This window comes from Lissotriton helveticus, chromosome 9, assembly GCF_964261635.1.
Source record: "Lissotriton helveticus chromosome 9, aLisHel1.1, whole genome shotgun sequence".
NCBI classification, from domain to species: domain Eukaryota; kingdom Metazoa; phylum Chordata; class Amphibia; order Caudata; family Salamandridae; genus Lissotriton; species Lissotriton helveticus.
This window is the reverse complement of record NC_136070.1, coordinates 57246084-57270627: the sequence shown is the minus strand read 5'-3', so window position 1 is coordinate 57270627 and position 24544 is coordinate 57246084. Positions and strand designations below refer to the sequence as shown.

The following is a 24544-nucleotide window of genomic DNA, read 5'->3' as shown; positions in this document are numbered from 1 at the left end:
GACAGCAGGTGCAGAATGGACACCCCAGACAGGACAGGATACCCTCGGATTAGGAATCAGGACAGGACCTCAGGACAGGACAGCAAACCCTCAGGACAGGACCGGAACCCACAGTTCGGAAGCAACGCCTGCGCTCCACCCGCTCTGCAGCTATCGATCAAGACCCCGATTGGGTCAGCGAACTCCCAGCAAAGTGCTTCGCCAGCACTTTAAGGTTCAGTAGAACCTTAGTCTATGGTCAAATTCGGACAGAGTGCTCCGCAGCGCTCTGTATCTTCAGTCACCTATTGAGTACGATGGGTCAGTGACAGGTCAGCTAAACCAGACAAGTCGGACGGTTCCCTAGGTGAACCCAGGGTAGATATACAGTTTGGGGACAGTGTACCACCCCCCAATGTTGCAAAGTGTCAGAATCCCTCAATTTCGATTGGTCCTAAGGTAGGATTTGGGTAACACACCAATCACAATTCAATATTTCAAGCCTGTATTTGCATGTTTGGGCACCGCCTAGAAGATTGGGGTTCCCATGAGAAGCTACACGGCAAGCAGCAGCACAATATTACATTGTAACATATAAGGAGCCACATTCGCTGTTCTCGCAGGGCAGAGGTGACTTTCTCAGGAGCATCTCGCCCATTGCTGCCAACTGGCTATGTTCCATCAGTCAAGGTCTACCGGGGCGCAGAAAGTTGCGCAGGCGCAGAAGGGACCTCCAATATGGCTCTCCTTTCACTCAGACCCCCATTCCCCGCGGTACATGAAAAGTAAGCGAAAACAAATTAATACATAATAATGTCATCATGAAAACACATCACAGAGTTTGTACTTTCTACTTATCATCATAAAATATACTTATGCAGTTTAAATGTTAGCTACATGGATACAGGCACAAGAGCAGTGGCACGAGCAGTACCACATGATGGGCACAGCTATGCATTACGCATGCGCATAAATTTCCCTCCACTTCTGCAGACGCGTCAGGACACGTGAGTGTGGCTGACGCATGCGCAGTAACTAAAATACAAGCGGCGGCCATATTAAAGTACACGGATTAAATGTATTAGAAATATACATAGGCAAGCTTCGTAAACTTTGCCTAAACAAAAAATAAATGTTAGTAGAACATACATTTGTTACCTTATTACACATAAATGAGGTTCTTGACTTCGGCAAGCCGCAAAATATGCGAAGCTTTGCTTCATCAGAAGCTCCTGTTTTCTTCTTTGAAGATGGATCCTGTTTTCTGCCTACAGCTGTTGCGGTTCTGGACTTTTCCGTCTTTTTCCCTGGACTGGGGTTTGCTGTTACATTGACTTTCTTGAACTGTTTGTTGTTTTTCCTGGATTTACTCCTCACCAAAGAAAGAGGAAGTGGGATTGTCTACATGTCTATTTATAGTGCAAGACTCCATGGTTATCACCCAAGTGTTTCTGGGTAATGTGGTTTTTACTTGGCTGCTGGGCATTTCAATAAAGAAATGAGACTAGCATAATCCTCGCCTCCTAGTCCTTAATAGAATTGAAAATTCTTGTCACGAATGTTTGCAAATTTTGAATTGTTTTCTGTTTGTATCTCTTATGTAACTCATGTAATCCAAAGTCCTTATGTAACGCAACTGGTTCTTTTGTAAAGTGCTCTGACACCGGGTAATGTTCGCGCTATAGAAAATCGCATTAAATAAATAAATAAATAAATAAATAAAATCATGCCATTTATTTAGGAAGCAATCGCTACTGGGAGTTCCACTGTTATGATTTACTTGCACTGCTGGTATTATTGTTCACGTGTATTTTACCTTTTTAAAAAGACGGAATCACGAGGTCAATCGCATTTGCATAGAGAGCCTCGTTATCCGTCCCTCTGTTTATTTTTTCAACGTCACATGATGGGTGTCGTGAGCAGCTGATGTTTGTCTCTCGCGTTTTCAATAAAACTTCACTTGTTGAAAATAAAAACATGACGTCGCTTGCCAGCTCCTAACTGGCCAATCAGCGCCCGGCTCTCTGTCTGACAGGCGCGGCGCGGGCACCTCTGTCGCCGTGGTGACTGCGGGGTCCTGCGATTTGAACCGCTGCTAGCCAATGGGAGCAGAGGACGGGTAGCGGCGCGAGGTGCTTGAAGCTGCTCTGAGTCTGACGAGAAGGAGCTGAGAGGGGTCAGGGGAACAAGAGGTTGGAGAGAGAAGGGGGGCGCAGGGGCAGGGATGCCGGTAGAGTTAGGGACTGGCCGGAGGTTGCTAATGGGGTGACGGGGGCTTTGCGCTGCTGGGCTGAGGGCAACATTTGAAAGTGGATTGGAGGAAGGGTGAGGATTGTTGTTGTGGATGGCTCGTGGGCTTGTAGTGTAACTGGGAGCAGCAGACAGACCAGGCAGCACAATGGGAGGAGAGTGACGAGTTACCCAGGAGGGATGTTGGTGCCTGGATGTTGAACAGGAGCAACTCGAGTGGGCCAAGTAAGTCAAGGGCTGGCAGGAAGTGACACAAGTGGAACAAAGTACCTCAGGGGGAGCTGGGCTGAGTAGGTGAAGGGTGGTTGGCAGGAAGTCAGTGGGGGATTCAGTGAGTGGGTCGGAGTGGCTGTAATGAGTAGTGCTAGGTGAGAAGGTGTTTACGTAGCTGATGGAGAGTCGTAGAAAGTGAGTAGTAGTGAAAGAAGCAGGTTTTTATAAGTACGTTTGCAACTGTTAGTAAGTGGGCAACCGAAGGGTGTAGTATGTCAGTAAGGGGATCCAGGAAGTATTCGGGATGATCTGTAGGATGGCAGGCTGTGAGTGAGTTTATCAGGGACTGCTTGGGTTTATAATGCATAGTCTGGATGGATAAACATTACTAAACAAACTGAAGTTTTAGAAAACTCCCGCTGATTGAAGTAGCGCACAGTGTGAATTGGGGTCTCAGTGCTTGTGCCACTTCGGGTTCGATTGCAATAGTGTCTGCACAGAACCCAAGGCTTGTACAACTTTTACATTGTATATGACCTTTGGAGTACTTCAAAGCCAATCGATTGCAACCCATTGTCCTTTAAAAGAGGCGACCAGGTTTCCCATTTAAGTAATTAAGTATGAAACCTCTGACGGATCACAAGAGTCTTTTGCGTCTCGCAGTGGTGCAGCAACTGCGGGGCTATGGCATTAAAGTAAAGCGCTGGAACAGCAAGCAGCGGCTGACTCACGAAGAAGTGAGATTTGTGGGGACCCCTGACAAAGTAAGTACAAACATTGGTCAGATGCACGTGAAGGTATTAATATGAGACATACATTATTATATAAATATCTGTCACACTTGTGCCGTTTCTAGGCTCTCTTTATAAGAAGTGTTAATCTTAACAAATGTTTGGTCCTTAATATACTGATCTTCAGAAAGATGACAGGCTGACTTGGCCTTACCAGGATTCACACCCTTGGCATGTAGGTTATTCCCCATTTCAACAGTGAGCGTTCAACTCGGTAGACATCCTTCTGGCTGAGTAATTGGGCTACCCAGAGACTACTGTAAATGTACTAATTGTAAGGTAATTGTGACATCACAGCGGTCTGTCATATGAAATGCTCCGTGGCTGTTGTGTAATACCTTTGTTGCAGATAGAATAGAGCTAAGATTAATTTCTTAAGAGCTTTCTTGTCCGTCTTTATAGCATACCAGCTCCTCAGGCCTGCATGCCCAGCTGCAAAGAAGGCCCCTTTCTTCATGATTTGATGGGTCCAGGCTCTATCAAAAACTGATATGTACTGTAAATGAACTGCACTGAAAGCACCTAATGATAGATCATTGTATAAATGTTGTGTTTTTAGACAAAAACATTTTTATAGATTGTACTTGATTATTTCTTTTTTTTAATTGTATTTGTGCTGTATACTTATATGATCTCAAATGGCTCACTTGTTGGCTTCCTCAGCTGAAATAGAGAATATAACTTCATGCTGTAAGCAGCTCGACAATGTGCTCAGCACTCTTCACCTTTGGCTGTGTGTTGTTTCCATCAAAGTGAGTGAAGTGTATACGTGTGAGGTGCAGTGGTAAATTGGTTGGTTCTTGTTAATGTCCTTTAAGTAGTACTCTGGAAAAAAGGCTTTGTACTTTCAAACAATTTGCCAATTGAGTTTTGGAAGAGAACGCAACATGTTATGTTGTAAGAAGGTAGCTCGGTCCCTGGGAGAATTAATTATTTGGAAAAGCACCTCAGCAGCAGGATTAAAGCCTAAACCTTGTTGATACATAAACGTGGTTCCAACCTAAATATCCCACGTGGCAGGCAAGATACCCAGCACTGAACCAACCCTGCTTCTCTGACATTGACTGAAGTACATTTTTAAATTCTTCTTATAAGAGAAGATCTATCTTTGTCAGAGTGTACAAAGTGTTCAGGTAGAAGCTCATGTTTTACAGCACATGTCAAAATTACATAGTGTAGAATTTTATTACAAAATCTTGGTTTATTTAAAGATCCGGTGAAAACCTTGTGTAATGCACCTATAGATCACAGTGCTGTACTTCAAAGGCGTTTCGCTTGCCATAATTTGCATTTTTTGATACAATTTGTTTTGAAGCATATGGTATGTTGTCTGACTTTGGCTGCAATATATTATTTTTCAAAAATATCTGTATCTATATAAAAATCTATTTAGGTATTATGGCATGCTTATATACATAACACTGTCCCCACCCAAATTCATACAGAAAGATTAATGACCTAATCTGTAGGACGCTGGGTTTGAAGTCTTGAGGCTTTTCTTCTAGCACAGATTTGTTTTTTACTAAGATGCTTTCAACTATCTTTGTGGAACTCTTTTGCGTTTGTACTTTGAATGGTTGACGATCACTTCAATCCTGGTCCATTTGTGAACTTGTCTGGTGTGCAAGAATTCTTGTCCACCTTCCGGGAGTTCATGGGAATTAGCAGATATGCTGCAGTATTTCAGACGTGCATCCCACGATTTCGAGTCCTGCTCCAACAGGTATGACCATGTTTTGTAGGTTCTCATCCACATTTCCTAGAAACGAAAATTTCAAGCAATCCCGTTTGTTGATAACAGATTTGATTGGTTTTTGAGGTGATGTCATTTGGTAGTAGAAGAGGAGAAAATGTTGATTTGGGTGGAAAACTTTTTGCGCTGTTAGAAAGTCCTGTGACTTTGCTCTGGTCTTGGAAATGAGTACCATGGAAGAGGACTCCCAGGTACACTGTATGGATGAGGTTTTTTGTTTATCATCCCCAATGGTGAGTAGGTACTGAATAGCTACTAGAGCATTTACATTTGTGCATCATACCCTATTAGTGGAGTTTCACCTTCCCATTACAACTAAGCCAGTTGCTGGCCACTCGCTGCTTTGCCTAGGCGAAGTTTGTGGCACATCTAGGGATATACCGTGTACCGTTCATGCGCATGCCGAGTAGTGTGATAGGCCTTAGTGGAAGATAAGGTCAGGCAGTGAAGATGTTAAGAAGTTTATTCATGGACACAAGCCAGCAGTGGAGACATTCAGTCCATCCAGATCTCAAGTGAAGCATCCAGAAACTTCAACATAGTTCTGTACAAGTATAGAACATCCAACCACGCAGTGATGCAATGCTTCTTAAAGTTGTAACCTAGAGCTTGTGGATAACTGAAAGAACACGTTGACTGCCCATGACTCGGGGAGGGTGGGTGTGATAGATAGATATGAGCGAGTTCTGGGGCAAAGTCCCGGAGGAGTCTGGGTCCTTCTGGTACAGACTCCATCTCAGTATCTCAAATGGGATTGGTAAATAGTCAAGGTAGCGTTATATCTGTTAGGTTGCTGTGTTTTTGGATGTAGGACAGTTCATTTTCGAATTTAACAACTAAAAGACGGAATGGTGTTCCTACCATGGAATTGTTGGCTCTGGTGAGGGATAGATTTGCAATAAGTGGTTACGTTTTGAACTGACTGCGTAATGCGGGTGTCATACTTTTAAATTATTGCACGCCAGTTAAACATGGTTGCAATCTGTATTTGTTCATATGAAAGTGATCTCTTATTTAAAAATAGCAAGTGTTTACATATTTACCTTTTTTAGCCCAGTGAGTTGCATCAGACATCTGCTAAAATTTGTACATGCATCTTCCCTCTATAATGTTCAAAATTCCATCTCCACAGTCCCCTGTTTGATTTTGTGGTTACCAGGCTCATTCAGTTTTGCTCAACATTGCATATGACTGATAATTAAGTTTTAAAGTAAACCATTCGAAATAGTGCAGCTATCTGTTAGAAGCTTGCAGGCCCTTGCAGTACAAAGTGCCAAAAACTCCTTTTTGCATGAGGTGAATTTAGCGTTCAGATTCGCGTACTTGGTAAGAATGGTGATGTACTACTTTTAAAGTAATTGCTGACCGTAGCAGCAGGGCCGGCTTTAGAGCAGTGAGACTGGTGCGGCCGCACCGGGCGCTGACCTGGGGGACGGGGCGCCAACAGCACAAAAACGGGCCCTGAGGAAATGCTATTCTGAACCCGGCCCTTTCATCTGCAGAGCCTTTGAATGAAACTGTGTCCTGCAGCCGTTTCCTACATGAGTCATATCCCGGACACTAACTGGTCCTTTGTAAGGAGTGAAGGCACCCGTGTTTTGCACGTAGGAGAGGGTCAGTGCTGGGGATTTCTTTAAATATTGGTTAAGGGGAATGTAGTTGCGGCGCACTCTCCCTCTACCGGCAGACATAATCAAGGGGTGGTTTTAGCATTCATGGGGCATCTGCACTGACAGTGCAGCTCCTTGTCTTGCTTAGTTTTGGCACCTCTGGGATGATGCATTGGAAAAAGCACTGCATGAAGCACACTTGGTGTCCACGCATGCGAAGCTTCTCCAACCTTTGTTTTATACGGTATTTTATGCAGGTCTTTAACTGTAAAACCCATCATGCCAAGGTATTGGATTGTTAATGATCGCTAAAACTTGCCTAAAGCAATTTTTTGGAACGCTGCTCACACGCTCCTCATTGTAGGATGTGAAACTGCCTCGTGGATGTGCTGCAGGATCTGAAAGAGGATACAGCCTAAATCTGCATAAACGGGTAACTTGTAATCCGTTTAGAACTTTTACACATTAGACTTCCTCTTAGGAACAGGGTCGTGTCCTTTACAAGTCGGTGGCTGAGGCAATAGCAGTCTTTAGACTAACTTCACAATCCAGGCATTCTATGCATGAATCTATATTTTTTGGTACCGTCCTTATAAGTTGGGTAGAAATGTAAAATAAATGCATAAGTAAAACTAAACTCATTTTATTCAATTCAGAACAGAACCCATTTCGTGTTTTAAGTTATTGCATGTACTTGCGGTCTGCTCTGAATTTTAAAGTCTGTAACTTTCTGACCAGTTCTGCTTGCTCTCGGGACTTTCATCCCAGCCATTGATCAGCTGATTGCCCACATCCATTAGTTCCCATACACAAGCTGGCTCCTTCGCTGACACTTGCTGCATAGCCGCTCCCTTGCGGTCTCGCATTCACGCGCTGTTGAATTTCAAACCAGCCTGTCACCATGTGTAAAGTCATGAGAAGAATTGGGAGTTGCACTTTATGCAAAAAACAAGTGGCTTAGGGACAATAAATCATTGGTAACATGTCCTTAAATGTGACCATTTGTTTCTTTACTCTATTTTGGCAAGTTTCGTTTTCTTAAGTTTGTGTAGCGCTTTTCACTGCCTAGTTGAGCACGATGAAAGGAATGCTTTAGACACTTTAGCTTTCCAATGCTTTCACAACGTAAATGCACAATTACAGAACCAAGCTTTGCAACAGGCATTTCATACTAGAGCAGTCCGTCTGAGGGGCAAGTAAAGGTGGAGCACAACCAGTCACTTATTTTGGCTGTTTGGCATGCTTCGGACTATCTCTGTCCAACCACACACTCTTACCTCCTTTCACCTCTCAACTTTACAATTTTTAAAATTGATGCGCTTTTAATTTTGAGTAGGACGCCATCAAGCATTTTTCTCCTTTTTGCTACCGATTCAAGCCTGGATCTGAACAAAAATCAGAAGTCACTTGTTGTGTTAAGAGCATTGGCTTCCAAAGGGTTCTTGAAGTCTGACAAATTCCCCTCCTGTGAGATCCTCAAGCAGTCGACAGCCCACAGAGCATCACGGCGCAGAAAAAGATCTTCACCCGCTCAATAAACAATCTTCGGTAATTGTATAAATCATGTACACCTTACATAAGACCGTTTAGTCCTCAAATCCTGAGCACAAACTGACTTATTTATTAAATTACTAAATTATGCAAGCACATTAAAAAAAGAAAATGTCTCCTAACCACCCACTATTTCCAACAGGCTTAAGGTGGCTGGCTGGGCAGGAATGCAGATGTCTTGCTGTTTAACCATCGTTTCCTGTCCCACTGAAGTCCTCCTTAAATGCAGTCTTTGCTGTACTTCATCCATTGATAACCCCATTAGCACGCAAAGAGAGCATAGTAATGCATGGTCCTATTTTAATAAATTGTTTTATAAGAAGGGCATACAATACATGTGTCACCTGTATCACACCACCGATGGATTCACTTTTGCAAAATTAACTTTACAGAAGTCTAGTTGTACACCCTGGCCATATTTCTGTAACAAACACAGTGATTTGTGAAGTGCATAACTGGCTAGCAGCTTTTCTGGTGTCCATCATTGTTAAAGAGCATCATAGCTGGACTGAAATTCAATCTGAAAATGTTTCTTTGATGGGACGTTGCTGTGTCACTGGTACGTACTTAGGGAAGCAGGTCAGATTGCTCCAGGATTGCTTTGGGCATGCTCTTTATTTGTGTGTTCCAAGCATCAACTGTGAGTTGTGTGTGGGTCATGAAAGGTCCCCGGAGTCACATTTTTCCCTGGTGTTATGCAGGTTTTCAAATATCACATTTAAGATTGTGTACAAGTATTCGATTAATGTGGCCTTATAGATTCCTTCATGTACTACCTACATTGTCTGCATGGGTCAATAGCTTACAAGTCTTCTAAAAGTAGGAATATCTTGCAGTCTCGGTTGATTGCAATTTGCTGTAGTTCGTAACTGGCTGTAGAAGCTTTACATTTCATCTGTATCTTTAATATAATCTATCACATTAATACCCTGTGGTTCTCCTCTCTAATCCTTTTACAGTTGATGAAGCGCGAATACCACAGCTGATTGTTAAAATCTGTCCATTTCTTGAGACGATTCAGTTCTCACTTAGAGCTCTCTGTGGGTGCTGATTATGAGCTATGTAATTAGTTTCATATTAGCACGGTTTTACTGAGCTGCTGACTGAGCATTGTGTCTCAATATAAAGGCTTGAGAAACCCTGATATAAATCATCGCAGTTACCGCATGTATCCAAGTGCGAATTACGTAGATCATTCTCTTGTGTCCAAGATAAGGTCTTGGAAACTGTGCAATTTGTGTGCACGTCATCAAATGTGATGTCAAGGTGACATAGCTTGCGCATTAATGCACTCCTTTTATTTAAATCTTTCTGGGTGCTAGACCTTATCTTGCACGCATAGTTCTTTTGTTTTAATCCGTTTTTATTGTATATGTGACGCTTCGTATTGGGAGTAACGTGGGGCATCGTTCTGCTGCTGCTGACCGGGACTCGGAGGCCCAGGAGCCCACGGGGCCGCGCAGCTCTCTGTCATCAGCCCCTCCCACCACCGGCTGCGCAAAGACTCCTCGCTTCACCCGCTCCGCGGGTGACGCTTCGTATTGGGAGTAACGGGGGGCATCGTTCTGCTGCTGCTGACCGGGACACGGAGGCCCAGGAGCCCACGGTGTCGCGCAGCTGCCTTTCATCAGCCCCTCCCACCACGGCTGCTTGAAATCTAAGCGCGTTGTCCGCTGCACGGAACGCGTGCCGGGCGAAGCCTGGGCCAAGGGCGTGGCCGTCCTTGCCAGTCAGGGCCAGATAGAGGCCGGGCTGGGCATATCCTTCAACGTCACGATCACGACCAAGATAAGGTATAGTGACTGTTATATTCTCTCTAGTAATGGCCAAACAAAGGGGATTAAGGGACAAAGTCAATGGAGGGGTAGGGCTACCCTGGACTCGTATTTGACTAGAGCAGCGAGTGTAATCACGAAGGAAATATAGCGTACAGAAATGCGATTATCCTTGGACATTGGGAGTACAATCCCAGGAGTAGCCCTTGAATTCTCTGAAGCTCCCTCATTATTACCCCAAGAAATACCGCCAGGTATTCCTAGGGTCTTCATTCAAGGTGAAGTCACCCTTCCTCCATCTGCTCCAACCATTGGCATGTCCCAAGCTGATTATTCAATGATGCTCCCGTCGGAACCTTCATTATCTGAACATTTCTCCTCTTGCTCACCCCAGCTAAAATGCACCAGCACAGGAGGCGCGGCTCCTTTTAACGATGAAAAGCAGACGATATCTAATCTGGCAACTAAGCTAAAGCAAAATCAAAAAAACAATCTTCCGCCCCCAAAAAGTCTAAGGATCCTATGATTCCCTCAGTTATTTCAACTATCTCTGTTCAGTCTAACGCTCTTTTTTGGGGAAATATAGTCTCAAAGATAGACATTCTACTGTCACCATTGCTAACAAGGCTGGCGCTCATGGAAAATCGGATTCCTGAACTGGAAACCCAGCACTGCCATAGGTTCGCTATCATTAACGCTCAAACTAAGGATGATCAACGTGCCAGCGAGCTTGTCCTTTCTGACTCTATTATAGTGCCAAGCATATTCCCTCCAACGACTGGTAAGGAGGGGGACATAGTCCTTCACCTGGCTGAGGTCACAGCATCTCCTCTTCCTGAACTAGGCCCAAACAACCATTCCTCCAACTCCAACACAACAAACAATTGCCCCAGGAACGTAGCAAAAGGAGGCCCTTCATGTACTTTGGTCTTGCCAGACAAGACTCAAAATGCTAGTTCTACGATTGGGGGAGTAAGATCATCTTCTACAAGAAACAGAGCTCAGTTTCACCCATCGCCATTCCATCCTGTTCCTGCTGCCACCCCACTGTCTATGGTTTTAGCAAATGTACCCCACCTAAGTGTTGATCAAATAGAATATACCAGTCATCTAATGGATACATGTTTGCATTGGTTGACCAATAACATAAACATCTCTGAAAAGGGGAGACAGCAATTAGCCAATGAAATCATTATGGCTAGGAGGGTGGGAATTCAGAAGAAATTGTTTGAAGGTGACTGTATCCTCATTAAGTTTTCCAATCCAAGAGTATTTCCAAATATATTGCTTAACCTTGTCCCTCCCCAATTAAGGAACTCCACAATAATCCCTCTTACCTTAGAGTTCTTTTATAACAGACCTCCCCCATCCAAGCCATTTTAACGTAGGTGTCACGTTCCGACAAATATGTCCTTGGAAGGGGGGAGACAGGTCAGGAGTGATGTAGGGGGAATTAGGTTGACCAACAGATATGATGTGTTGTCTGGTTTGGAAGATTGTGATTGACGCCTATCCAATCCTAAGCAAAGGGCAAACACTGTATTGTTACATGAAGGCAAGTTAGCTTGGAGTAGGAATCTAACCGCTGGCAAAGCTAATATTCAGAACGGGCCACTAGACCCCCAGTTTAATAGAATTCAAACAAGTATACAGAAAATGGATCTGGATTCACCGGGTTCTGAGTTAATATCAATTCAACCGGTGGGAGAAACAAAATTAACGTCAGTTCCAGGGCCAAATAATGAAATTAGGCAGCAATATCTACCTGGTAGGATTGATAGTCCTGATGGCTCGACCTTTTAATAATTGTTACACATCAATATTATCTTGGAACATAGCAGGATTGGGATCTAAGTTATCATCGCCCGATTGGTCTAATTTTATCTAAAAACACAACATCTGTCTCTATCAAGAGACATGGTCGGTGGACCCTATCTTCCGTATGGGCTATCTTAATTTCCAGGTCCCTGCGATAAAGAAAGATAAAGGTCGCCCGTTAGGGGGATTAGTGTTCTGGGTTCGGCAGGCTTTAAGCTGTAAGGTTCAACAACTTGCTGTATCGAATAATGACATTCTTGCAGTGAGATTAAGTCTATCCTCAGGTTGTTGCATAGGTATTTATACTATATATGCAAGAGGTCATCCGGGGGCCCAAAATCAGAGGTAATTACAGCCCTAGATGATCTGTTGGATGCTATGCCTAGCAACATATTGCCGCTTGTAGCGGGGGATTTCAACACAACATTTGAGACATTAGGGCAAGAAGACCAGAATCTTACTGAGGAAGAAGACATTAGATGGAGTATCCCCAAAATCGAGATAACGCCTATTAAAAAAATGGACTGAGGTGGCCATACAATTGAAGGGGCTGTGTATGGGGAAACGACTGAGGGCTGCTAACGGCCGAACACCATCTGACAGGCAAGGCGCCAGCACATATGATAATGGCTATAGGCCTAGTCGCATAGATTATTTGCGAGTCAATATAAAACTGTGGCACTGTCTAAAGGATATGGTTGTAACGGGACGTCTAGAAAGTGACCATAATCCCCTCAGTTCAATACTTAACATATATGTGGGGGACGAGGTACCAGCAACCCAAGGCGTAATAACAGCAGATCTAATTCTAACCAATGATATGCGCCATCTCAAATGGAGCAAAATCATTGAACATTTTGAAACTCTGGTCGCCATAAACAACAATGTTAATAATGCATTAGTAGACCTAGGTGCCAGTACCAACAACTCAGACTTTCACTCCTTCATGATTGATACCCATGTTAAACTCTTTGCTCGGTTGAAAACATATTTTTGTAAATCTGGCACAGGCAAGAGCATAAAGAACAAGAAACCTGGTGGGTGGTATAATGAGGCCTATCGACAAGCTCGGGCTAAGTTGGGCTCAGCATTAAAAGTTAGGGACCCTGGTAATGTAGGAGTGGCTCGGAACTGCTATAGGAATACCCAGATGGAGGCAAAAATATTATGGGACCAATGCAGATGACCGGAATTAAAACCAGCATGTGAGGCCAAAAACCCGAAATTATTTCGGGATACTTACAAATGGGACAGGGGGGGACATCCAGACCCTCTTCAGAACAATGTAGCCCAGCACCTGTGGATTGATTATTTTAAGCCACAATATGCCTGTTGCACAGATGAAGGGAACAAAGGCACATTTCCACATACATTTTATTTAGGTGTGGTTTTTACATCAGAGGAGGTTGACAGGGCGTTAGAAGCAGTTACAGAGGGAAGAGCTCCAGGTATAGATTGTATTCCAGCCGATGTCTTTTTACACGATAAGTTAATCTGGCGCCAATACATTGTTCATTTGGCTAATGCAATTGCATATGGAGCTGCTGCCTCTCCCTCCTGGAAAGGGGCAGAGATCATCCCGGTGTATAAGAAAGGAGATAAATCTGTTGCAGGCAATTTTGGCCCATTAGCCTAATTGATTCAATGCAGAAGGTCATGGGTAGATTAGTTTTGAGCAAGGTGCAGATTTGGATGGAGGAACATAATACTTTGTCTCCACTGCAGGCCGGTTTCTGTCCCTTAACAAGTACGATAGACCAAGTATTTTGCTTTATTACAATCTATTGGAGGACAGCGGTTTTAGGAAAAGGGGCATTGTATGCCGTGTTTGTTGACTTAAAGTCAGCTTTTGACTTCGTACCGCCTAGCAAATTATGGCAAGTCTTGGGGAGATGGGGATGGCCCCGGAGCTGCTGTCATTGATCGTCTGCCTACATGAGGACAACTTTGCCCGGGTCTGATGGGGGTCCCAGGGCCAAGTAACTGAAATCTTTCCCGTTGATAGAGGAGTACGACAGGGATGCGTTTTGGCGCCCACCCTGTTTTCGCTCTTTATCAATGGAGTAGCAGACTATCTTTCCTTGAACCCCACGGACGCGCCGGTGCTGGCAGGTATTCGCATTCCTATCCTCATGTTTGCGGACGATACTTTGATTATCTCCAAAACACCGAGCGGCCTCCAGAGGGCCTTTCAACGGTTCGAAGAATTTTGCCTTCTCCGCGGTTTAGAAATTAATACCGCCAAGACCAAATTCATGTCCTTCAATGATCATAAATCTTTCAGAGGTAGTGTGTACATGAACGTACTCCCCTTGGAACAGGTTAATGCTTTTACTTATCTAGGTGTCACCTTGCAGAAGGATATGCGTTGGAAAAGCCAACTTGACTTGGCCGTTTTAAAACTTCACCAGCAATCAGGGATTCTTGTATCTAAATTTAAAACTTCACTTACCAAACCCATTAGCCCTGTATTAGTCATTTATGGTATGAAGGTATTGAGCTCGGCCCTATATGGAGCCGAACTGTGGGGGTTCGAAAATGTAAAGCATCTAACTTTAGCGGAGAATACATTCTTTCACAAAATTACTGGTGTTCCACAAAGTACTCCTCTGAGGCCACTTCTTTTGGATCTAGGCAGGAAAGCAGTGGAAGATATGGCTAAGCTTCGCCCCTTATTATTCTGGCGTAGAATATGGTGCACTGAGGAATTATCACATTATGCCCAGGGCCTTAGGGATATAATCGAAGCAGACTCCTTCCATAAAATCAAATGGTTGAAGGAGATTAGATCTCTGCTAGTGAGATTGGGTATGATTGCATTATGGGATGATCCTTCTAATGCTGACTTTCCTTCAAAAAAGACCTTGAAGGAAAGATATTGGGAAATGGTTTTCTCATCAGCATGTTGTATTGGACTCTCTACGCATCTTACTGGACGTTTTCTAGAATACAAGCCTTGGCCCATTTTAGAGAAGTATTGGGATCTTATTGAGACGCCCTATGATCGAAAGCTGTATTTCCAGCTTAGGGTGGGCACTCTCCCAACAAGGCTATTTACTGCTAAATGGGCCGGAGCAACTAATGACAAATGCCCTAGGTGTTTGGATCAGCAGGAATCTGTAACTCACTTACTGTTCTTTTGCCCATTATATGCTGCACCACGTCGCACGCATGTGGATAAAGCCCATCTGCAACTCAATGGGCATTAGAAGACATGTTGAGGCTTTGCAAATTTTATGTACTGATCCCTCTCCACTTATAGCCATAGCCATGGCCAAATACTTGAGTTGGGCATGGTCTATTCGATCAAAGGTGCTGCTTTCGGTTAGTTAGTAGTTAGCCCCATGGATGATGCTTTAATACTAAGGTTTCTTACCTGTGGTAGTAGTCCTACGCCCATTGTATTCAATAAGGTTGTATGAGCCCATCTTGTCTACATTTTATACCCTGATATAGCAGTGCCAACAAATTTATACAAAATATTATTGAAGTCTGGTAGTAAGGAATTTTAAAGTAAAACTAATTTTATTTTTAATGTTTAACAATGTATTCGACAGCCATCATAGGAATTTAATCATGTTTTAATTATTTATAGAAAATGATCAAATATGGATGTTTTTATATTGAGTTGTATATAGATTTACAATGTTTTCTTCCTTTTAATGTTTGTGCTTTTATGACTTAATTGTCGAATAAAGCTTAAATGAATGAATGTATATCAAATTTTAAAATGCTAAACAAGCAAATACAGCATACATATTACAATGCATTGCATCTTCGGTGGAGAGCGAACTATAAGGTGCTGCTGATCACCGAAGGGAGGTACACCTATTGATGAGCTGTACATGCATTGCTTTTCAAAGGCAGTCACAGTGGGAGTGAGGGGTAAAAACCGGGGGCAACTAAGATTAACTGGGATGGCGTCTGAGTTAGCAGGGCACCTCCAAGTAACCAAAGGGATGGTCCCTGGATTATGTTAACTGGTGCTGGCGTGTGTTCTTAGTATGGCATGCATGCTCTACTTGATGCATACTTAGCAGTTTACTATACCAATGCATCGTTTGAATATCGTGCATGTGAGGCGCCGTTTCAGGGTATATGTGGGGGGGCCCATATAAAAGTCTGTTTGCTGTTAGTTCTGTGTCTAGCTCCGGAGTCCCTTCACTTCCCAGGAGCTCTTGCAGTATTGTATCACAGCATTCTGTGATTGGGATTTTCCGTAGGCCCAATGCATCTTCCCTGTGTAGCTTTCTGCCTTGGCCCACACCTGCAAAGAGCGCTCCCAAGCAAGCGTGGCCGGGGCTCAGGCGAGCGCCATTTTGCAGTGATCAGTCTCTTTGTGACATCCCTAGCACAATGAACCGAGGTGAGACTCAGGCTTTTGGTGTTTGCGTAGAGATGCAGAATCCAGGTCTCCCAGTTCAGAGGTATTATTCGATCTGTGCACCGGCTCAGCGAAGACGCCACCATCTCACAATATTCTCCTAATTGCGGGCAACTCAATACCATATTCAATAGGTCTGCATCAGTGGGGTGACAGTGTGGCCAGATAGCTTCCACACCATCATAGAATTTGTTAATTTTTGCTGGAGTAAGGTATGCCCTCGGGGTGATAACATTTTGTAAGAGGCGGAATCGCATGTTTCGTGGGATATTAACTGGACCTTCCAGTTCCCTGCTCCATTCAGCATCCTTAAAAGGGCGCTGCAAGTCCCCCTCCCACCGCGCCCGCTAAGAGAACATAAGTGCCCCTGTGTGATACCCGAGGAAGGCAGTTAACCACTTGTTAAGATGCCTTCCCTGGGCCATGACATGTAAACATTGGTGGTTAATTGTGTTTGGGTTCCCTTGACACATCTCCCCAGTGCTTGTGTAGTGCAGCTATGATTGTTCGGTGTATGAGGAATTGCCCCGGTGCTACCCCAGAATTATCCACATGTGAGGCAAAGGACACCAGGCTTCCTTCATGATACAGATCCCCACGATCTTGCGCACATTGTTAAATGTTATCGTTGCTATGGACATGAACGAGCAAATCACGTTTTTTGAATTTCTTGAAGGACTGTGTACTTTAAAAGTAACCAAAGTGACTGCACAGCATTAATTAAATCTTTTTAAATTTTAGGGTAAAACCTTTGGCACGCCCCTCCATGATCTGCCTCACGCCTTTGTGCAGGATTATGGGAACATTCCCAGGTAAGCAAGCTTCACTGTTCGCTATCTTCATAATGTGTATGAATTGATTTAAGGTCTTTCCTGAAGCATACGATCCCTGCTTCAGTAACTCATTGCCTGTTCCTTGGGGCTGTTGAAACAATCTCTGAACACGCCTGTCTTTTGCAATAGCTGGCAAGCTACTTTTTCGTGCTAATTTGTCTGCTTTAGAAATTGCAAGTTTGTATTACTGTTTCCAGCCATCTCAGCCCTTAACCTTTGCATGGTGATGGAATGAGTACCGTTGAGTTGGTGGTTCTATTCTCTGTTTTTGCGGTACTTGAAAAGCCCAGTAGGTCTGTGTTGCTCTAAAACGAAGAACATTTTGTGCGTACAGAGAACATCTGCCAACATTTTCATTTAAGTTTGAGTGTTTTGTTGTCAGGATCCTGACTGCGGGATAGATTATAGACTCAAACTGATATTGATTAGTTCAAATACCCCATATTTTTTGCATGGCAAACTGCCTACATATCAACAGGTGATGGTTTGTGTTGCTCTTAGTAAGGTTTTTTTCCTCAACTGGTTATTAGAATGTCCTCTTGTTCGGGGTAGATTCTTCAGGACTTGTGAATACAAATGCCTGCAGGCTTCTCTTGCCTTTGGGGGTACATTGAATTCATTCTGAAGTCCGCTTGGTTTAGTGTGTCCTCTAGAGGAGCAAGACAGCAAATATTAGTGAGGATTTTTAAAGTTCGAGCCCACAGAGGGTACAAGTTAGTATCTTAGGTGCCAACTACCTTTTGTACGGCCTACGATCTTGGAGTCTATCATTGTAAGGCTGTAAATGCTCTGCTTTATTATGTTTTAACTGTACTACAGAAATTGTATTGGAATGTATTTTGAAAGAAATGGACTTCTTTTTTTAAATTAGCTGGATGTATCACATATATCCTTGACTTGCCTAAAGAGTCCTGCAAGGGTTTCCTTCTTGTAAGCAATATTGGTTGATAGTGACATGAAAATACACCTTTTAACGAAAGTAGAATCTGAGCCCTTCCATCCAGGCTTCAGGACATGGCTCCCTTTCACAGATCACTGGCCTGCCTATCTACAACCACTGGTCGGTGGGGGAGCATAATTGACCTAACATTTAGTTATACAATTAACCATAACCCAAGCTATCTGACCCTCCCTCTCCATTCCCGCTGTTATCTTTAAAGAAGTAATTCGTTTTGCACTCTTAGTCATGGTTGGGAGTCTTTGCTATAGACCCTTTCACAGTATGTACTGCCTTCTCAGTATGTACTACTAAGAAGTGATAGTAGCTGTCTGGTCCATAGATTGAGACAATGTGTGACTGAGCACCGCTGAGTATTTGGGGCATGTGAATTCTCTGTATTCCTGGGATAGGAAAGCTATGCACGATTCTCATGTGCTCTCAATATGGCGTTCCCTTCCCTCCAAATCAGATGAGTTTCTTCATAGCTAGGACTTCACATAGTCTATTAAACCATGAACTGTATTTGGGACTGTGCCTTATCCCCTTAGTGCCCTTATCGCTTGTTTAAGTGTGCATAGGGCTAATGTGATAGCTTTGCCTCATGTAGAATGTAGGGGATGTGTTTGTCTTGACCCAGCCATTTGCAAATCAGTCCTGACCCTGCTCCACATGGAAATAGTCCAGGAAAAGAATGATGAATTTAACCCAGATCTCTTAACTGGAGGTGACGTGGAGCCAGAATACGCTGTGCGTGGTGTGTTGTAGCATTGGATGGAGTGTGTTACATTTGTCTAGAACTCTGTGAATCGGAGTTTGTTTAAAGAATGGCTTTTCTCACGTTCCTAAATGCAGGCACCCATATAGCTCTTTGTCATCAGGCCACCATTTGTTTGTGCTGGTCTGTCATTTGATAGCCAATAGCCCACAGGTATTTGTAGTCTTGGTTTGCTTCCTTACCCACCTGTTAACATTGATTTTTAATGGAAAAGCATACACTGCTAACTGTGGTCTTTCAACCAAAAGTGATGTGACAACCTTACTGGCAGCGTTCAGGGGTTCGAATGGGTGACATCAGTGAGATGTGCATCAGTTATGCCACCTGAATGTATGTACTTGCCTATTGAGGTCTCCCGTACAAAGGCTGTGGCTTTCGTCTGATTGCTCAGAAGTGACTTGCTAGCCAGATCATTATTTTAAAATTGGTGCACAGTGTTTTTTGGAATGCTGATGCTTTTAATTTGAAAGTGATCTCGTTGGGTGATGATCAGATACTACACAGCTGAGATGTGACCCCAGTGCCTGATCTAAATGTTTTAGTTTTATTAGAAAGTTCTGTATAACTAGGGCTGGGGGTATGCCACAGATGCAATTGTAGAGTGAAATGCAGTGATAAAAAGAGGCGTGCATGTGCACTTGCGTGACTGCTGTCTTGATGTGCTGGAAGGAGCAGTACGGTTGTAGTTTTTGGAGTATTTTATGTGTGCAGAAACACCGGGCTATTTTTCATAAAAACCTTTTTAGATCACCATGCTCCGAATTGAAAACACAATTTCATATCGCTAACTCAGATCGAATTTGTCATTTGGTGTTTGATCCTTCATGCAGAGGAAGATGATTGCTGAAGGACATACTCCTCTAGGCAGTACAACATTCTTGACGAGGTCTGTCCCACCATCCCCTAGTGAATGGAATCTCTGTGAGGTGGGTGGTAAGGAAGGCCAACTGGTAATTTCACTCAGGAGAAAGTAATAGAAGCTGACTTGCTTTCTTTTTGACCATCTCATGTCCCTGCATATTGTGAATGCACAGTATCTTGTGGGTGGGACTGCATACATTGTGAAATGTGGGTGGAACGGTGTTGCACATGTGGTGACAGTATAGTTGAGGTATCTGGTGGAATGAACTGAATGTTCGAGTCATGCGCTTAATGTTCTGCTGGTAACTGCTGTGTGGTGGAGTGTGCGTCTATTTAAGATTGGGCCTGCAGGGAAATCTCTGCTATGAAATTGCAGGAGAATAAACCCTGTGTAGATAATGTTGGGGTTGCTAATAGATGTGAAGCTTGAGAGATGCTTTCTGATGCGATTGAGAAGAAGGTACACTCCATGGAGGGTTTTGATGATGATCATGTTGGGTTCTACCCACACCTTCATGAAGGCTGATGGAGAGACGTTCAGAAATGAATACAGGTTAGGCAAATTGCCAATAATTGTACATTGTCCTACAGCAGTGTACTTGTAAAACTTTATGATGAATAGTGTCTTTTGTTTGATTTTTTTTTTTATCTGCAGTTTCCTTTGTTACAGCGGAATCTTGCCTTTTTAGTCTTGCACGCAATGGTGTTGTATCGCACCCCAAAGGCCTAGTTCTACTAGAATAGCACATTGATACACCTATAGCTGATTTGAATGCGAAGACCGATATTTGATCTGTATACAGCCAAATGAAAGCTTAGAATTCACAACCCGTGGTAGAACCGGCTCCTTGAAGTCTGTGCAGTTCAGTGTAGCACGTTTTCAGTTGTTTCCAACAACTGCTATAGAAAAGGAAGGCTCAATGCAAATGAACTAAAATGCCTTGTGTGGAAAAGAAAAGCAAACTGACCTAGTTCAGAATGTAGAGCAGTCCTGTGGGGAGTGTTGAAGATGCGGTATAGCATGCCCTGTCTGCCTGCTAGTTGTTTAGAGTCCACACATTTTCTCCTGTCTGATCTCCAGAACTGTATCTACGTTGCACTCGATTGGGCAGGAAACACAGAATCTATCTGTCAGCAGAGTTTGCCTCAAGAAATGGGTGTGGTCTGTTTGCAGTTCTGTGTGTTCAAAATTCCTTTGGGGCAGGTTCACTGATTGTAAAGCTTACGCCTATCTAATTTGACATTTTACTTGTGAATCTGGTTTGTCTAACTTAATGTTTGGCAATTTTCCACCTCTGTCCCAGTTGTGTGTAAAGGACACCGCTTGTGGGTTACTTGCGAATGCAGGTGCTCTGTTCTCGGTTTTCTGACGATAGCTTTGGAAATTACTTCTCCTAGGGCTATAAGTGTACACCACTAGCCTCGCACACTTCATTTTTTTTAGTTGTGCGCTTTGCGAAACCACTTCAAATGAAATGCACTTTTATTTATGTCTTGGTAGTTCATCGCATTATTGGCAACAATCCTGCAATGGTATTAAGTAAAGGAGAAAGTGAAAAAACTTGATAAACTCCTGCATCAATATGCAGTCCCATGCCACTGCCATGCATATTGCTATGCTTATTGTACTTTTCTGATTGTAGCAGGCACGAGTGATTTGCATATGACTGGGTCCAAGCTGAGGTGATATGATGTGCAAAGTAGCTCAGATGAATTCAAGCATTTTACCCATCACTGTTTTGAATGCTTATTGGTCAGAGCATGGACTAATGGATTGTCCTCTACCATATTGAAATTGTCTATTATGATGATCTGGTTTAGAACTGTGAATTAAGTAGCCATCTTGAAATGTTTCTTTATAAGATTGAAACAGCAGCAATTTACAAAATGTGATATTCTAGAGCGCAACCTTTCACAAACCTCATCTCTTCAGTTGTAGAGCTACATAGAGTGAACACCTCAATCACCTGCCAGTATGATTTAATACCCTTTACCTGCTGCCCTTGTAGCCCAAAATGCCGCCTTCTCATGTGCTCAGAGGTCTTTCTGCCATGGAGTGGAGTCGGCTGCTTTCTAAACGCCCATAACCCCAATTCATCCAAGCTCCACACCCTTGAGATTGTCTACAACCAGCCTATTCTACTTGCACGCTTCACTTAGTTAATTTATATCTATCTTCTGGCCGACTAAAATCTTTATTTCAAGGAGCTGGGCACGGACATACCAAATTCACTTTAAGCAAGATACTGAACTCAATCCTCCTCTTTACCATCATGCTTTCCTTTCAGCATTAACCCTTCTCACTGAGACCAGGATATGGTCAAGGCCACTGGAACTATGAGACCAGGGAGGGCAAAATTAGGTGACAGGGTTGACAACATTTTGCAACATGAAAAAAAGCAAATTATGCGGCGTAATGAGACATTTGTAATAGTATTTAATTATTTTGTCTTTTTTTACACTGGGCATAGGTTGCACCTCATTCGTAGCAGTTTAATACTCAAAGTTAGCAATGGGCAACAAAAAAGTGACAAGTAAACCTTCGCGAAGGTCCTACCACTGTGCAGCAACATGTGTTGCTGTGTGTTTTAGTAACTTTTGAACTGTTTAAGCTAGAGACCTATTTTGTGACAATCTGCAGATTATGGATTTACTGCATTTGCTAAATTATCCATCATTATGCTAAAAATGCCGTGCCCGCACAATCTCATCCCAGTGGCTCTGAATATGATGCAGTATCCCTTCTGCTGTCTCCCCGTGCCTTAAAACCTTTCACCAGTCACATAAAGTAAAGACCTCACCCAACAGTTTACTCTCAATCTAAACCGAATTCACCACACTCTTCTTTCTAATTTCTTGGATTTCTTCAACTGTCTTTCGATCAACACTTGACACGCATCCAGGGAACATCTTGACACCCCTCCACCTCTTGCCTTCGCTTTAGGTTGCCCCAGTTTTGGATTACCCCAGATATCTGCTGGCTCAAGTCTACTATGCCAGACAAGCTTTCTAAATGTTCGCACCCATAACCATCATGCTGCTACAGTGCTCTACCATAATCCCTTCCTCAGTCTTGCTTCATGACCTCCTTCATTCGCAAGAATTTGCTTTTCTACTCTCATATCACTACTTTGCATCTCCTCTTTTCCCACTCTCTCACACAACATATCTCCCATCTTCCTCATCAGCTGCTGCAATAATCTCATTTTTCATCAAGGAGGCAATTAACCCAGCTTGCTTACCATCCTGGCCGTTTCTCCTTATCTCAGGAAACCTCTGGGGCCTGTAGCATACTCTTTTTGTAGCTAACTGTTTCAGTGAAGTTGCATTGTGTTATTTGTAAGGAGCACTTCAGGGTTTTCCTCAAATGCTGCAGGGGTTTGTGCTGTGGTGATGGCTTCCCAGAATTTAATATCTGATGTTTTCCATCTACGGGTGCAGCCGATGGGCACCACTGGTCCTTTAACTTCGTGACTGGTTGAACTGCTGCCTGTGAACATGGAAGGGCTGATCATGGGACGATTGGACTAGGAGAAGGTTTGGTGATCACAAGGACTAGGGTGTTCCCAGCTATGTTGGGTCGAGATGGAGATTATCTAGGTTATCCCAAAGGGCAGCATGGTTTCATTCTCACGACTAAGTATGCAAAACAATGTACAAGTCCACTATTTTATGCTCGTTTCAGATTACATTTCATACACTTGTTAATTATGATGAAACTGCAAAAACAATGACCATTCTATCAATCCAAGTTGGTTGAAATGTTCATTTCTTGTGAACTTGCCGCTCTGTATTGCAAGGGCTTTATACCGCTCCTCTTAGTCGACAATGTATAAAAATAAAAACATGGGTAATTCTATCTTATTTGCTTTTTTTTTGTCTTCTGTAGTTTTATATAGGGCAAACTAGACCCGGATGTTTCGGAGCGCTTTACATGAGCACAGAGGGACACATTCATTTTTGTTAGGCACGGGGAGATTGTGATTTGCCCAGAATCACAGGATGCTGAGCGTCCTTGCAGAGACTTGAACCTTGTTCCCCAGCTCCGACGTAGACTGGTCTAGCTGTTAGGCCATATCCTCTCTCCTGTTACATGTCCCTTACTCCACTGATGATAAATATCAGTATTCCAAGTTTGTCTCCATATACTGAACCTTTGTAGGCACTTAAATTTTAGTCCATTTTTGTACCGAGCAGATCTTCTCAGTTATTTTGAGGCTGTACTACAACAGTACAGGCTTAATAGGCTACTTGGCAATGCTACAGCCTATGCGATCCTTCTAGCATGTAAGGGTAGCATATACTGTGTATTGACACTTATTTCTGCCTTTCCTATAAGTGTGTGTTTTGGGCAGAGGTAGGGCTCCTGCACTTCTGTTGCTTGCACTGTCGTTGGTAGTTGTCAAGACTTCATGTTGTACTTGTTCTGTGAGGTAAGCTTGCCTTACTGCTAGTCCCATTGTACCTCTGTCTTGTAAATCTCAAAAACCCTTCTTGCTACTCAAAGGCGTACACATTTTCGTTGTCTATGCTCGTTTCATCTGTGGCTGCCATGGAAGGCTTTCTCACTGACCTGGTTCAGCGACAATGATAGTCTGTTACTAGAGCTGTGGGGCCACCAAGAGTTAAGTGAGCAGCATGGATTTAAGTATGGTCTGATAGTTGGACATCACTTCTTGAGGGGATTGGGCTGATCACAAGGAAGACTGGAATTCAAGAGACAGGAAGCCAGCCGAATACTTCCATGTTGCTTCAGGAAGGTGTGCAATGCCTGGGTTGGCACTGAATAAACAGATTAAGTGGCTGTGGTTGAAGGCGTAGCCACTGTCCAGCAGGGTGTTAGATGTGTATATTGGTGTGACAAGTACTGTTGGATTTTTGTGACTATACTTGAATTCAGTTCACACCATGTAACCTTATTGCAAGTTACTAGTCTCTTGCATTGTTTTTGCACCTCTGAAGTTTTTCAGTCTCACTCCAGCCCTTATTGCATTTACTTTTTAGCATTTGT

The 24544-nt window shown here is 43.3% G+C and overlaps 1 protein-coding gene across 3 annotated transcripts in view; it reads left to right on the top strand.

Moving 5' to 3' along the window:
* Window positions 1–2080: 2080 nt before the first annotated feature.
* ARHGAP11A (Rho GTPase activating protein 11A) overlaps window positions 2081–24544 on the top strand; it is a 146528-nt gene continuing 124064 nt past the window's right edge. For all 3 annotated transcript variants that reach the window (XM_078659448.1, XM_078659447.1, XM_078659446.1), the window contains exons 1-2: window positions 2081–3206; window positions 16866–16936. In XM_078659448.1, coding sequence (XP_078515574.1) covers window positions 3063–3206; window positions 16866–16936 — 215 coding nt within the window. In that variant the 5' untranslated portion in view covers window positions 2081–3062. The remainder of the gene's footprint in view (window positions 3207–16865; window positions 16937–24544) is intronic.